Source organism: Elephas maximus, chromosome X, assembly GCF_024166365.1.
Source record: "Elephas maximus indicus isolate mEleMax1 chromosome X, mEleMax1 primary haplotype, whole genome shotgun sequence".
In the NCBI taxonomy this organism is placed as follows: Eukaryota; Metazoa; Chordata; class Mammalia; order Proboscidea; family Elephantidae; genus Elephas; species Elephas maximus.
The window spans coordinates 163,732,196-163,748,714 of NC_064846.1; the positions used below are offsets into that span (position 1 = coordinate 163,732,196).

General features: G+C 41.4%; 1 protein-coding gene across 3 annotated transcripts in view; it reads left to right on the forward strand.

Moving 5' to 3' along the window:
* Nucleotides 1-1,272: 1,272 nt before the first annotated feature.
* The window catches only part of AP1S2 (adaptor related protein complex 1 subunit sigma 2), a 29,321-nt gene continuing 14,074 nt past the window's right edge, over nt 1,273-16,519 (forward strand). For 2 of the 3 annotated variants that reach the window (XM_049873397.1, XM_049873399.1), the window contains exons 1-4: nt 1,274-1,410; nt 3,655-3,833; nt 9,826-9,934; nt 10,549-10,686. In XM_049873397.1, coding sequence (XP_049729354.1) covers nt 3,655-3,833; nt 9,826-9,934; nt 10,549-10,686 — 426 coding nt within the window. In that variant the 5' untranslated portion in view covers nt 1,274-1,410. Of the gene's footprint in view, nt 1,411-3,654; nt 3,834-9,825; nt 9,935-10,548; nt 10,687-16,519 lie in introns of all 3 variants that reach the window. The other variant, XM_049873398.1, reaches the window with a different exon arrangement.

Here is a 16,519-nt window from a genome sequence, read left to right on the forward strand (position 1 = left end):
AGATTTATATACACATTGTTATGTGGCCCTAGTTGCTATCTCTATAATGTGACAGCACACTCCTTTCCACCCTGTATTTCCCATGTCCATTCAGCCAGCTCCTGTCCCGTTCTGCCTTTTCATCTCACCTCAGGACAGGAGCTGCCCATTTAGTCTCATGTATCTACTTGAACTGAGAAGTATACTCTTCACAAGTATCAATTTTATAACTCATAGTCCAGTCTATTCTTTGTCTGAAGAGCTGGCTTCGGGAATGTCAACTTACATATTTACTAGTTGGGACTTTTTTTTATATATGCCAAGCGGTAGAATAGGCTGGGGATGCAAAATGGAATACAATTCAAGATGTGCTAAATGGAGGCCAGTGGGTACATGGGACAAAGAACTCGTTCTTACAGGGTTTTAGGGTCAGACTTCACAGGAGAGGGGACGTTTAGGAGAAAGGGCATGCCAAGCTGAGCAGATCTTCGGCAAAGCTAAACTGAACCCAGACGGGTAAGGGGTGGCCCCAAGTGACGGGAACAAGACTCTATCTCGAAGATGAAAGGCTGTCTGCGTTTTTCAGCAGAGAACGGACAGTAACCCATCTGATACGCAGCACTGAGGATGGGCGAGGCAAACGCACGAAAGACTCTTGCAAAGCCTGGGGCGAAAAGTGTCTAGACTATGGCAGTAGCCGCGCCATGGGAGGCAAGGGCCGGGTTCCGAAGAGTTATGAGGCGGAATACTTGCAAAAGAACCTCTGACCGCTTGCACGAGCTCCACGAAAGAGCTGACTTGATTTCCCAGGAATTGCAGGCCCACTCCCCTATCATCCCTGGCCGTCACACTTCCCTCATGCCAGCCTCTTAGGGGCATGGAAAGTGATCCGGGCACGAACGTGGCTCTTCCAGGTAGGAAGCTTCCACGATCGGCATGGTGGTACCTGCAAAGCACGCCACGGAACCCCGTCGACCCACCATAGACGAAGCCCGGGAAGCAGCCCGCGAGCACCCCGGGGGCAGGGGCGCCAGGGCGCAGGCGCGCCAGCCCCGGCAGAAGCCGCTTCCGGGTCACGTGGCCGAGTTTCCGGTCCGCGCCACCCGGCTGGGTGGATACCCGGCCAATCGGCTGCCTTGGGCGGCGCCGTCGCCGACTCTGCCTCCGGTGTCGTGGGCGGTGACCGGGCTGCTTCCCGCGCGTCGCCTAGCCCGCCCCTCCGCTCGCCGCAGCCCCGGCTCCTCCCTCGGCCGGCCCCCGGGGCGGGGTCTGTCGGCTCGCCCTCCCCTCGCCGCCTAACCCAGCCTTTCTCCAAACTGGTCCCCTCCCCTCAGCAACACGGCTGCTGCTCCTCACCCCGGCGACAGGGGTTTCCCCTTAGCCGCCACCGCTGCCGGCCGAGCCCCGCCGCGCCCGCGGCCCGCGGCCGCAGTAAGTCCCGGGGGGCGAACGAAGGCTGGGGAAGGAGAGGGTGGGGGAGGGCCGGGCGCGCCCCCCGCCGCCCCGCGCGCGCCCCGGCGAACCCACCCAGCGCCCGCCCGGCCGCTTCCCGGGCGCCGCGCCCCGCAACTCACTTCTCTCGGCGTCCGCGCCCCGGGCTGCAGGAGTCCGTCCCGGCCGCCGCACCAGCCCCGTCGCACTTGTGGTTCGGGAATCGCTTCAAGTTTTGCGGGGCGTTTTGGGGAGGGGACGCAGCGGGGAACTGTGGCGGCCGAGGACCCCTGGCGCCCCCTGCGCGGCGGCGGATGCCATTGTCTCCTCGCCCCGGTGCGGCCAGCGGATGGAGTGTGGCCCCGAGGGGGGGCGTCGGCGACGCCCAGACCCGAGGAACGCTGGCCCCGAGCCCGCTCCGCGGCAGAGCCCATTGTTTTTAACACCAACCTCGAGGAATTGTGCTCTGCGATTTGCGGCAAAATCAAAGCATTGATTTTTAATAAGAGGGAAGGAGTACTTTAGGGAGAGTGAATTATTTATTTGTCCTGTGGAGTGGCAGGGCGGATACAAGAATGCTGCAGACAGCCTTGAGCCCAGACTCCGATCGCTAGTAGACCCCTACCTTTCCTGGACACCAAGCTCTATGAATACAGAGTCCATTCTTTTCCGAGTTCTAGTAACGGGTTTATATTCAGCGTGGTCCAGTCGATGCGTCCCTTGCGGCCCCTTCGAATGCCGCTATATGCAGGATTTGTTTGGGAGGCACACTGACGTCTCTGAATAAGGTTCATGTATTTTGTGCCAGTGAAGGGTTTTGAGATAAAATTGCTTTGCGTCTTTAAGCCAGTTTTAACTTTAAAAAGTTAAATTGCGGCGTCATGAATTTCCAGATATCTCGTTGATGCCTTTTTGGATTATTACAAAAAAAAAATACGACACTAATTAGCGACTTTGGAAATGTAGGGCTCATTTTATTCTAAATTGGTTGTGTAAATTCCGCCTTTCCATGTTCATATTCAAGATGGTGTGATGAATATTAAAAACCAGGTTTGAATTATATTTGCAGCCACACTGTTAAAGGAACTTATAGTTAAAAGAAAAAAAATCTCTCTGAATTGTACCTTTAAATTGCCTTTGTTGAAACGATACTTAGATGTGCGCAGTTGAGATGACCAGTTGAATTACAAGAAGAACCAGAAAGCCAAACTCGTTGTGGTCCGAGTCGGTTCTGACTCATAGCGACCCTCTAGGACAGCGCAGAACTACCCCATAGGGTTTCCAAGGCGCTGCCGATGGATTCGAACTGCTGACCTTTTGGTTAGCAGCGGACTCTTAACCACTGCGCCACCGGGGCCCCTCTGGTCCTTTAAAAATTAAACATGTAGATGAATCAACATCTGTTGGTTTGCAGATTCCAAATAACTATACACAGAGGAGCGTATCAAATACGCTAGAATACAGCAGTCACTCAATCTGTAGGTGCTATTTTTGATGGTTTTTAAATGAAGTATTGTGTAATGTCTCTAAATATGTTTAACTCTTAGTACTTCTGGCTTTTTTAAGGTTTATTTTCTCTTTCATAATCTTACACTCATTATTTATTGTGTGCATACGTATGTTGGATTTTTTAAAAAGTGAGGTCAAAACATCTTTAAAAATCAGGCTCTCATTAAGAAAAACATCTATTTATGGGATCCTTTTTTTGGTTAATATTTTAGATTTTTAAATTTTGTTTAAAATATGCTAGCATAAACTGAAGAGTGCATTTTAAGTGATAATATCCTTGTCTACAAGGAATTCAGCCCGGAGCTAGCCGGCCTCAGGGTGAAAAATAGTAGGTCTTCTCTTTCTTTCAAATGTACCTGAAGGAGATGTCTCCAGTTCTTCTGTGATGCGTAGACAGTGTGGGTATACATATAAAAAAAGCACAAGTAAAAAATACTGTTTTAAATGACAGAAGAGTTATCTTTCTTCAGAAATTTCACTCCAACTGAACTGGTTTTCTTTTCCATGCGCTCCTTTCCAAACTTGAGTGGAATAGGGTGGGGTGGCGAGGTCTGCATATAGTAAGAAGAGCTTTCTGCAAGCATCTCCTGCTGTTTTAATTGGCATAGAAATACTGATAGCTACTAGTCATTATCAGTTAAACACCCCCCCCTTCTCTAAAAAGCATGTAATTTTAATCTTAACTCTGTTGAGTCAAAGTGTTGCATCTAACCTTGGTTTTATTTACCTTAACAGATGCAGTTTATGTTGCTTTTTAGTCGTCAGGGAAAGCTTCGACTGCAGAAATGGTATGTCCCATTATCAGACAAAGAGAAGAAAAAGATCACAAGGGAACTTGTGCAAACCGTGTTAGCACGTAAACCTAAGATGTGCAGCTTTCTTGAGTGGCGAGATCTGAAGATTGTTTACAAAAGGTATGATTTCTTCCCCCCCCCCCGCCACCCCAGAACGTTGAAATAGCAATCTTAGGTCATTTATGATGTGAAAATTGCAGACTTTTAAGAGATGATGTTTATAAATAATGATTAATAAAGATTTAGATGAAATAGGTTTAAGGTGAAGCTTTGTGTTTGATGAATTACTCAGTCTAAAACGATAAATGCAGGGAAATAAGCTATAAAACTATACAACTGAAGGCATAAATGCTTATTAGTTATCATTTTAGAAAAATGGAATTCAGTTCTTTGCAGAGATCAATATTTTTCATTTAGAAAGTGGTATAGTCTATTAATATCTGTACCTGTTTTAAATCCTTTAAATTTCTCGATTTTTCTGAGCAGGTTGAAAAAAAATTTCTTGAACGTTTTTAGGAGGACCTTAACTTTCTTCCCTATTTCTGTTTCCCTTTATGACTAGCTTACTGAGTTTAAGATATGCATTTCTGCATATAAAAGTTGGCTCTTGTGTGGGAGGTGTGCAGAGGACAAACCGAATGGGATGCAGCGAGGTAAAGAGGGGTGAAGAGGAGTCCGCTTATCCCACTGCCAGCATGGATGGAGCTTTCTGTGGGGGAGATGGCAGGGGAAGAAATGGAGATTATCGGGCAGAGTTTCTTCAATTTTATCAACTCCCCTTCTAACAGTAGAATTTAATCACCTTTGGATGATCTTGTATCCAGTGTTTGATTTAGTACTTGTTGAGAAAGATCATAGAAAAATCATAGAATTTTAGAGCTGGGAGATATCTTAGAATAGCCTAGGCAAGAGATTTTTTCCTTTCAGCTCCCCTCCCCTACCGGAGTAGTAGAGACTTAATAAATAAAACAAGAGGAAGTGGACCTGCTCTTGTGAAATCCCTCGCGCGGGGGATCTTGTACCCCTCTCACTTGACCTCTATCCTTTACACCGGAGACAGTTCCGGATCCGGAGTTTGAAAACCACTGCTGTTAAGCAAACCTCCGTTTTATGAAAATGAGATTTTGGGAGAAGCAGCTCAAGGTCATGTGCTGGTTAGTGACTGACATGGGGGTAGAACTCAGATCTTAATCATGTAGGCAAAAGTTTTAAATAAGGATGAAAAGAAGATTCGATTTGCATTTCTTAAAAACTCATTGTAATAACAAGCCGGATGAGAGGGGGGTGTAAGCTGAGAGGTGAGTTAGATTGTATAATGCTGTAGTCCTCAAGGGAGACAATGGCTGTAGGCTCAGCAGGGGGAAAGAAGCACCTGTATGGAGGTCAGTGTGACTAAGACTCCTTACTGCTAGAAGTGGGGAAGGCAGTAAAGGGAGGGAGCAGGAGTGGGGTCACAGCCACATCTCCGGTTTTGCCGACTTTAGAAAATGGTGAATCAGAAATCTCAGCCCATCTTTGGACAAATTGGCTTTGGGATGCCTGTGTGATTTCCATTTGGAGATGCCTAGTTTAAAGGAGCCCCAGTGGAGCAGTGGTTAAATGCTCGGCTGCTAACCAAGAGGCCTGTGGTTTGAACCCACCAGCTGCTCCATGGGAGAAAGATGTGGCGTCTGCTTCCGTAAAGATACAGCCTTGGAAACCCTATGGAGCAGTTCCCTGTCCTGTAGGGTTACTGTGAGTCAGAATCGACTCGACAGCACCCAACAACAACAGTTTGATGCGGTGGATATAGGCGTGGAAGTCAGGGGGAAAATTAGGCATAAAGTGTTAGATCACCAACATTTAAGCGGCAGGCAGGGGGACCTTCAGAGCTGAATGAGAACCAGAGAGAGTAAAAGTGTGTGGTCAGTAAAGTCAAGGGAAGGGGGAGAGGGTTTCACGAATGGGCTCACCAGTGCCAGATGTCACATAAAGTTCAATTAAAATGAAGAAAGAACCCATTAGATTTTACAGTGAGCATTTCCCAAAATGCCCTTTGCCAGAACATTTTCAGTGGAGTAGAGACAAAACTCTCGATGTAATGGGATGAAGTGTGAAGAGGTGGAGAAATTTAAACAGCAAGTGTAGTCTATTTTGGGGAGCTTCGTTGTGAAGGAAAGGAGAGGAGGTGGTAACCACCCCTCCCATAGACATAGGAGTGGGGGACAGGGTTAAAGTGTGAGGGACTTAAGCTTATTTATAGATAGGGAAAGGAGTCCCCCGTGTGGAGGAGGAAAATACCAGCAAGGGAATCGGCCCCATGAATCATGAATTCTGCCGCTGAAGGAAATGGGCTTTGAAGCTGCAGAAGAGAAAGCAGTAGTTGGTGTTCCTTGTCACTCAGCCTGCCCCAAATTGGGCCACCACTTTTTCTTTTAAAATCTGTAAAAGGTAATGTATCCTACTGATACCTGCATCCAGCTCCTGTAAGTGAAAGGTGGATTTATCAAGCTATCATTCACATACAAAAGGTGCAGGCTGGCATCACTTTTTCTCTCTCTCTCCCTCATTTTGTACTGAAAACCTCATCTAGTCTGCTACTTAAGGGCATGTTTTTTTTGTTGTTGATACAAACAGATGATTGGTTTTCTCTGGCCCAGCTGGAAGAGAAGACCTTTTAAGCAAGAGAATTACCATTTAACTCCTGAGAAATTCTGATCCGGTACTTTTCAGTGTTCATAGCAGCAAGTGACCTTTATGTGCTCATCAGTTGTCTAATCCGTATTCTTCATCCTGAGTATTGTTCACACAAATTCCCCCTTTTGGGGAGGGGGAGGTAAGGGGTGAGGATAGCGTGGTAGAGTTGAAAACACAGACTGAAAATCTGGGGACTTGAGGTCTAGACCCTGTTTGTGCCATTGGCTGCTTTGGTGACCTTGAACAAGGCATTTTGCCTTTGTTTTCTCATCTCTAAGATGAGTAAATGCTCTTGATGATTGCCTGAAGATACAGCCTCATGCAGTATTTTATGGAAGAGGCACTGGATTAAAGCCATTAAAAGTCAGGAAGAAGGCATACACCTCCAGATGACCAGCTTGAGAATTTGTTGATGGTGACTGTATTGATCTTCTTTACTAACCAAAGAATTTTTAATGACATACCAGTGGGTATTGAGAGCAGCTTAGCTACATTCACCAACAGTCAGCTGATATGACTGTAGAGAAGTCATGTGTGTTGAATATAATAGGCACTTTCAGATGTCCTCTGAGTGCCAGTAATTAGAGTAAGCTTAATCCACTGTGCTAAAAATACCCAAACATACCTTTTTTCTTACTAGTCCATTATTAATTTTACTTCAGATTCGGTCTTACAAATATGCAGTAAGAACAAAATGAATGCCTTATTGAATTTTTCAGAAACCAGTTGGTTCTAAAAATAGGGAGTACACTTCAGGTTCTCTTTTACTAAATGGGAATGACAATTTTTATTTCTCTCCCTCTTCAACACTCTTAAAATACGGCTTTGAGTATGCTTTAATCTTGTGCCAGGCGCGTTTCTCAGCTATAGCATTTAATAAAGAACTTATATTACTTTTGAGTTCTGGAGTCAAACCTCTGTTCCACCACTTACCCTGGGCAGGTTACTCAAGCTTCAGTCTCCCTCATAGGACTCAAATGCTACAGTATTGCAAAACTCCTTACCTAGCATTGCGTGCCTCACTCAGTGAGGACTCAGTGAAGTCACCTGTTGTTGTTCGGCTTCTATTTCTTCCTTATGTTCTTATAACCCTGATAGCTAGATTTTCACCTGCAATGAAGAATTCCTTAATTCAATGTCTCTTTTTCAATTCTGGGTGAAAGAAAACATTTAGTGTTGCTGTTTTTGTTTTTCTTTAAATATTACTAGTTGGTGCTTAGACACAGGAGTCCTGATAATTCTTAAATTAATGTTTCCAAATGATTCATACCGTTGAAGCCTTTTGCCTGGTGTTCAGGTGCTGCATATTCATAAGTAAGGGCACTGCTGTGGAGGAGGAAAGAGGATGGTGCTCACGTTATAGGTTGCGTATTTAACGGTAGCACTGAAGAAGTAGAAGAGGAATTTTACCCAAGGTGGAATGTTAGTGAACTCCGTGAAATGGAATGATTTAACACTGTTCGTATCAGCTAGTTATTCCTACCATTTTTGTCAGTCCCTTTAATGTTTAGTTTTTTCAATTCAAGGGATCTTATGTATCACTTGGATCAATTTCCCCAAATTCACAGTTGTATTTGGTGAGTATGGGATAGGGAAGATAAGTTTGACTATCCCATTACCTTTTAAACCAATGAACAAGAACATAGTATAGTGACGGGAAAGAGGGAACAATTTGTTCAGGTTGGAGGTGGTGCACTGTTCTGTCCTCGAAGATTTACTCCCTTCGCTGTAACAGATGTATGCATTTGAATGCCTACTTTGTATAAGACTGCAAGAGACCCACCGTTTAAAATAACTTAATGAATATGGAAGTCAGGTAGAACAGACATCCAAAAAGGCAAACATACGGCAAGGGAAGTCTGAGTGGTAGAGCGGAAAAAGGTCTGGAATTAAGGTCAGAAGATCTGGTTTCTTGACCTGCTACTACCATTTGTAGACCCTGTGTTCTTGGGCGTCATTTTTGGTTCCGTTTTCCATTTATAATCGAGAATGATAGTATTTGCTCTTGAAATAAGATGAAATGTTTTTGATAATATTGAAATTAGTAGAGTATTACATAGGTACTAAAAGAAGCCCTAGTGGTTCAAGTGGTTAAGCGCTCATTAGCTAACCAAAAGGTTGGCGATTCGAACCCACCTAGCAGCTCTGTGAGAAAGATCGACTTGTATCAACATCACAGCCAGGAAAACCCTATGGGGTGGTTCTGCTCTGTCACATGGGGCCCCTCTGAGTTGAAACTGACTAGACAGCACCTAAGCACTAATTATTCTTATATTGGAGAGAAATATGAAATATTTGGGATTATTAGCAATATTTGAAATTCCAGAACAGATACGTGCTTTTCTATAATTTTACAAGCAGTAATTGTCTATTGTGGTTTTTTTTTTAAAACAATCATTTACATTCTCAGTGAAAATTACAATCTCAACTGAGACTTTAGAATATAAGTTCGGCTTCCTCAGCTTGAGCATAACCTAGTCCCACGATGCTGGAATCCTAATTTGGAGAAGAATGTGAGAGCTTCCCAGCCGTATTTCTTCGTCAAGGGTAAACAGCCTAACCTTCAGCCCGAGAGTGGAAAATCTGGGGATGGGTCTCGGCTTCCCTGAAGTGATAGGGACTTATGTTCACTTTCACTAACTTCTGTACTAACTTAGAACTGTTTTCTTGCAGCTTTTCCACAATCCTAGAAACTTTTTTTTTATTTTATAATTAGAAATTAATGTCTGCGAGACCAGGGTTCTGTCTAAATCATTAGTTACCTGGACTAGTGTCTCTGTGTTATAGAAAACTAACCTTTTAAAAACAATTTTGTGCTGTTAGAAGTCAAGATAGTTCTTCTTGTGGGTGGGAGGTGTGACTGGAAGAGGGTATAAAGGGCTTCGGGGATTCAGTAATGGTCTTTTTCTTCATCTGGGTGCTGGTACATGGGTGGGTTCACTTTGAAAATTCATTACACTGTATGTATGTTTATGACTTAATGTTCTTCTCTGCGTGCAAGTTCAGAAACACTGGCCTCATGTTGACAGTATGTCAGTAAGTGCTTCAATTGGAATGTTTATTTTCCTCCCCATTTACTCGTTGTTTGAATTAATCACACGATGTATTTTATTCTAATTAAATAAACTTAAGAAAAACCTGGGTGGGCTATGTTTTAAAGTTGTCGTAGGAAGGAGTCGGAAAACAATAACAGACTAAGTTACTGTTTCTACATAGTGTGGGTGAATGATTTTTTTTCTTTTTGCTTGCCTGCACTTTTCAAAATCTCTCTTATGAGCGTTTATTACTTTTATAGTCTAGGAAAAAAATAATCTGTATTGCTGTAAAAGAAGAAAAAAGTGTATGAGCATAGGGACTTTCACAATAGCGTATGAAATATATTTAGAAAACATGATTATAGGGTAAAATTTTTTTCCACGATTGGGTTTTGTTACAGATATGCTAGTCTGTATTTTTGCTGTGCTATTGAGGATCAGGACAATGAACTTATTACCCTGGAAATAATTCATCGTTACGTGGAACTACTTGACAAGTACTTTGGCAGTGTGAGTAGTATTTTGTTTTTTGCTTTAAGAAATTAAATGTCACAGTGTTTTGTTTTTATTTTAATCTTTTCTACAACAAGTTTATTATTTGATTGGAGGATTCTGACCATTTGAAAGTAGCTCTGAGCCGGACGGAATGACAATTTCTTGTCAGCGTGCCTGTTCCAATAACTGCCAGAATTGCTTGACCCTACAGATCTCCTCATTTAATTACGGTGGTGAGAATGAGATTGAAAATTGTGAAATAGAAAGGAGTCCGAGTACAAACACAGTACTGTTCTGGAAGTGCTTAGTATAGAATTTAGATTTGGTTAGCAGCTGTAATCACAGTGCCCAGGAAGAATGTGTTTAAAGGTCAGGTTTAGTGGGTAGAAAACGATGATGAAAGTTGCCCATGGCGGGGGAGCATGCAGAGTCAGGTCTTACTTAGCTTGTAGACGCTGTGTTTTCCAGTACTTGTGATATGAAACTGAGGCCTACTAAGTCACAGATGCTGAGTGAGCATGATTGCCATTTTTAGAAAGAACGAAGACAGGCAGTTCAAATTTTACTGACCACCTCATAGTCGGGAAGGTTGCTTCTTTACATTTTAATAGTACTTTTTTGCTTTTCAGGTGTGTGAACTTGACATCATCTTTAATTTTGAGAAGGCGTATTTTATTTTGGATGAGTTTCTTTTGGGAGGGGAAGTGCAGGAAACATCCAAGAAAAATGTTCTCAAAGCAATTGAGCAGGCAGATCTACTGCAGGAGGTAAGCTACAAGCTGTTTCTTGACTTGGCACTAGCGTGTGTTGCTCTTGCTAGAGACGCCTCAGTCATTTGTCACACTTGCAGAAACTACTCCGAAGCATGCTTGGCATATAGCGTCTGCCCAGTTGGTTTATATAATATGGGATCGGTCAGTCACATCGGCTCAGTTGTCTGTGGGTTGGTGGTTCACTTTAGAGATGGTCTCTCAATTCTGCCTCTTATTGATGGTTTGTTTTTTCTGGAGCCCAAAACACTAGAGTCTAAACCTTCAGTGGACAGACTAAGATTCATTAAAATTAACACAAATTTGAGAACTCTATCCAGTATTTTGAATTACTTAGATGACCTCCTTTTTCATTAGTGTGGATAACCCAGAGTTGACTCTGAGATTACGGCATTTTCATTCCAGATGGGTTCACATTTTCACCTCAGGTCCAGTAAATAAATGCACATGTAGCCGAGCAAATGACAGCGCTTTGTAATTAGGCTCTTAGTAGGACCCTTTAGACTTCTGTTAGCGGAACTAAAAACACAAGTATCTATACTTCTGTTTGCTCTGCTTTTAAATAGCAAACCATATTCTGTCAAGCTTCTACATTCTTATCTCGCTATCACCCCCCTTCTCTTTGTAATTACTGCAGTCATCCTGGTTTAATTATATTTGATGCTTAAATACTTTAGATTTCTGAAGTCTGAAGTTTCCTAACTAATGCTACCATTTTTCTAAAGACTTAATATTTGTAATTCGCTACCTTAATGCAAGTACCGAGTTGATTTAGTGAGAATTGTGGTCTTTATCATATAGAAAGGTCATAGCATAAGAAGGGGTTAGTAAATACAGCCTATGCAGTGTGTATTCATTAAGGTAAGTGTTAGATATATATATGTATGTAAAAGGTCTTAAATAATTTTGGCCCACTGGTTCATTTTCTAGATGCATTGAAAGCATGATTTTTTTTATTTCCAGTTTATTTTAGCTCCTTTTGGTTTGTTACATATTTATCAGTTTGTTCTTCCATATTATTAACCAAAAAACCATTGCTGTCGATTCGATTCCAACTCATAGCAACCCTATAGAACAAAGTAGAACTGCCCCATAGGGTTTCTGAGGAGCAGCTGGTGGATTCGAACTGCTGACCTTTTGGTTAGCAGGCGAGCTCTTAACCACTGGGCCACCAGGGCTCCTCTGTATTATTAAGGGAGACTTTAAATCCAGTTTTTAAAGCGTCTGTTGTAAAGGAAATGTTGTTTTAAGGGAACGGAGTAAGAAGAGTAAAGATCCTTTTTCCCCTTTATAATTCTTGGCCTCTGGGGGGGGGTGGGGGGGCACTGCTCTCTGGTCAGTTGTGAGGATTACTCGAAGTTGAGACGACACCAGCCACGATATACTTATGTTAAATATGCGTGCATTGTCATTTAATGATCTTGTAGTTATCCTGGTGACGCAGTGGTTAAAGCATTTGGCTGCTAACCAGAAGGCTGGTTGTTTGAACCTACCAGCTGCTCTGTGGGAGAAAGATGTGGCAGTTTGCTCTTGTAAAGATTTACAGCCTTGGAAGCCCTGTGGGGCAGTTCTGCCGCATCCTGTGGGGTCACTATGAGTCAAAACCAACTTGATGGCAAAGGGTTTGATTTTTTGGGGGGTTATTATAAAAAAAAAAAAACTGTACTAAATTCTGTTATATCAGAACCTCGTTTTTCCCCAACTTCTTAATCTTTTCAATTGCATTTGATTTAAAACATTACTAAAGTTACTTCCTAAAAGTACATTTTAAAAGTCTAACTTTTAATTTAAATAAATATATATATTTTTTTTCCTGGAGAGTAATGTTTGTGGCACCAATATCTGCTTGTGCCTGGATTTTTTTTTTTTAAACAGTACTGGGAAATTGCTGTAGATTTTTATAATGTGACAAAATAAGTTTACCTTATAGTATGTCCTGAGTACTGTACTAGGGGATAGAAAGTTATTATAGGTCCATGTTTATTTGTGTGTATAGTTACGTCCCTTGGTAAGTATTGTCTTCCTTTTAAAAACTTTTTGTTATTTTTGAGAATTTGCACAGCACAACATTCCAATTCAGCAGTTTCTACATGTACAATTCAGTGACATTGATGACATTCCTTGGGTTACTCAACCATTCTCACCCTCCTTTTCTGAGTTGTTCCTCCTCCGTTAACATAAACTCACTGCCCCCTAAGGTTTCTATCTAATCTCTCGAGTCCCTTTTGTTAGTTTGATCCCATATACCAAACCAAAACTAAACCCGTTGCCATTGAGTCTATTCCAACACATAGCGACCCTACGGGACAAAGTAGAACTGCCCCATAGAGTTTCCAAGTAGCACCTGGTGGAATCGAACTGCTGACCTTTTGGTTAGCAACTGTAGCACTTACCCATTTAAAAGAGCACAGTGCTCAAGCAGACATTCTTTACTAGTTGAGCTAAACTATTGTTTTGTTTTAAGAAAACTTCACAAGATATTTTTGTGGCAGTACTTTCAGGGGTTCATTCAACCTTCATGGCTCCAGGAAGCCTGGAGTCTATGAGAACTTGAAATTCTGTTCTGTACTTTCCTCCTTTTGATCAGTGTTCTTCTATAGAATCTTGGATCAAAATGTTCAGTAATGGTATATTGTCTTCCTTTTTGAAGTAGTGTTTTTATATCTTTATTCAGGGAAAGTAACAATGGGTAGAGAAGCATAGAATGACTGTAGTCCCATGTGACAGTCTCCTGACTCCTCATTATTGTTTTAAAACAAAGTGACTACTGTAATTACATTGCTGGTGGTTTGTCTTTAGAAGAGTGCTTTGGCTCTATTATTCATCTGTGGCTGCCTTTACAATGGTTTGTACACAAACCAAAGTGTAGCTTCCTTGAGTACATTTTAAGACATTTTATATTTAATGGTCCGGGTGAACCGTTTTGCTTAATTTAGCTATTCAGGTCTTGAGGAGCAGAAGGTGGTTGGTCCATTCTGAGTGAAGAGTGAGTTTGAAAACATTGCAGATTAAGGTCTTTAAGAACCAAGCTAAAATCTACGTGGGACAGTAAGGTTTCAGATTGCTGTTTCCGTCATCAGCATATGTTGGGAGAAATCCAGGGATGGGAAGATAGCTAAAAGGCATTCACTTACATGTTTATACATGATTCCTGTTTGCATCTCTGGGAGAGTATTTGAATATTAAAAAAAAAATAAAGGGGAATAAGATGAGAAAAGGCACTACCCAAACTGGTTAAAAAAAAAAAAGCTTTCGTTGTAGATAATACAACAATAAAAAAAAAACTGTGACGAGTAGTCGCTATTTACTGAGCATTTGTATGTGAGGCGCTGTTTGCTTCAAGCACCCCATGCAACAGCCATGAAAGGATTATAGGTGGTCTTTTTACCAAGTGAAGAAAATAAGGTTCCAGTGAATGGTCTGAGGCCACCTGCTTGGCAAAATCAGGATGCCAGACTGCAGAGCTGTGTGCCATCTTAACGCCCTGCTCTTGCCCCCATTCGTGTGTGGTCTTGCTATGCGTATTTTAAATGTTCTGTTTTGGATACCAGCTTCCGTGTTTTTCAGTAATACACATTCATAATTCTCCTAGAAACTTCCTTGTATTGAACAGAGTAGATTTCCTAAGGCTGATGCCACCTTTTGCTTTTTATTTAGGCTGGGGATTTTCATTGTCCAAATTAGTAGTAGTTGGAATTTCTTTATTGGATGTATAAAATTTAATGTTTTTCAAATAATTTCTGGTTGGCATTCTTAAAATGCTTGGATCTATAGTAGCTTTTTTTTGGTCTTATAGTTTAGGGCATATGTCATGAAATGATTTTGCTTCTAAAATTGTATGTCATTTTGTATAGCTGTAATGATCCTTATCTAAATGCATTCTTTAATTTATAGTAGAGGTCCTAATTGATTTTAATCTAGCTTTTCACATATCATGGTTTTTCTGTTTAGTGTCGATCTTTTACTTGAATTGATTATTTCTGATCAGCCAAAGATAAGTTTGAACGTGTAGTGAAAATATCTGTGTTGGCTTAAAGGTATATGCAATTACAAAATGATTTTTATTTCGATTTTGTTTTTCATTGTTGAAACAAATATTTCTATCCTTAAAACCCAGCTTTTCTTCAGAAAATTAAAAATTTCCCTTTTGCCTAATTTGTATAAACATTAGGTATTGTTTCACTTTATAGGTGATCGGGACAGATAGTGAATAAAGCAGATTTTCTGTTAGCAGATTACAGTCAATAATGAGAAAATTACATAAATGTATATTTAAATAATAGTTGCTGAAATATCAGCAAGCACTGCGATTAAATAGTAAGGATACCTTTTTAATTTTACTTCACAACTTTGTAAACAGGGATCAGTTTGCCCTTTCCAGACTGAACATGGCTCTGTGAATACATAATCAGACTTGGGAGGTGAAGCCTAGAAATTGATCCATATCTAATTTTTAATGTTGGACTGTTGGAATTTAAAACACATTTCCTTAACATGCCACTGGTACTAAGCTTGATTATTAAACTATTTAAGTGCAACATACTAAAACGCAAACCTGATGCAGTCGAGTTGATTCCGACTCATAGCGACCCTATAGGACAGAGTAGAACTGCCCCATAGGGTTTCCAAGGCTGTGATGTTGACAGAGCAGACAGCCACATCTTTCTCCTGTGGAATGGCTGGTGGGTTCGAACTGCAGACCTTTTGGTTAGCAGCTGAGTGCTTAACCACTACGCCAGGAGGGCTCCTTGCAACACGCTAAGAATGCTAAATTAATATTCTTTGCAATACTTGGAATATTTTTCCCTACCACCAATTAAATACCTTATCTTAAACTAAATGTTTTTTGGGAGGATGGATGATACAGTCGGATGTACTTTATAAATACACACACGTAATGACAGGGTATACAGCATGCATTTTCCTTTTAAAGCCAGGCACTGACCGGTTTTTCTCTGCTCCTTAATTTTATAGAGCCAGAATGAAGAATGGGGAGGTTTGTCTGAGGATGTCTTATGATAAAGAGCAGTCTAAGACTTTAGTCCCTTTGACCCCCAACTTATTTATTGGTAACTACTAAATTTACCATTCTTGTGGCATGGATAAAATGGGGTGTTATGCCAAGACTGTTGCACGTGAAATGATTTCAAGTCCTTGCTTGGTCCGTGGATCAAATACTGCCATACTGGGCCTTGGGCTTTAACCCTCAGTGGCAGGTGCATGATGGCGTTGCTCAGCGCTTTGGGATGTGTTAACCCTTTTTAATACTAACAGCATCACGTTGAAATTGATGGGGTTTTTTCCTTTGAGCTGTTTGCTGTTGGTATTGTTTCTCACTAAGGTAATTGGTGAAATGAAAATCAGTGAGGTACCAAAAGCAAGCATTAAACTCATGAATTTGTTTCTACCTTGAGATGATTCACTTCATGAATATATTTACTGGATTTGCAGTTGTTAATCTGCCTTGTCTAGAAAGTAGTGCTCTACAGAGAATTAGTGCTGCCAAAATTGATTGGTTTTAGTGCTGGGGGCTGCATGATATATCTTAGAACTAAGCAGTGTCTTTGTGGAAGTGATAATAAATCTGTGGGACTGCCATAAAAATGGAAAGGTAAGAATCTTAGGAGAAAAAAAGTGTTCTCTTTAAAAATACGGAGCTTTTGTAGAGTAATATTACTTTCAGTAAATAAGTACTTGAAGTATTAATTTACCTTTTAATATGAAGCCTTTTTTTAAAGTCAAATCTTGCTAATTAAGAATATTTGGATACGCTAGACCAACTCTAGAATATCTTTGTTTAAAAACAATTGGATGTGTTCAGATAAATACA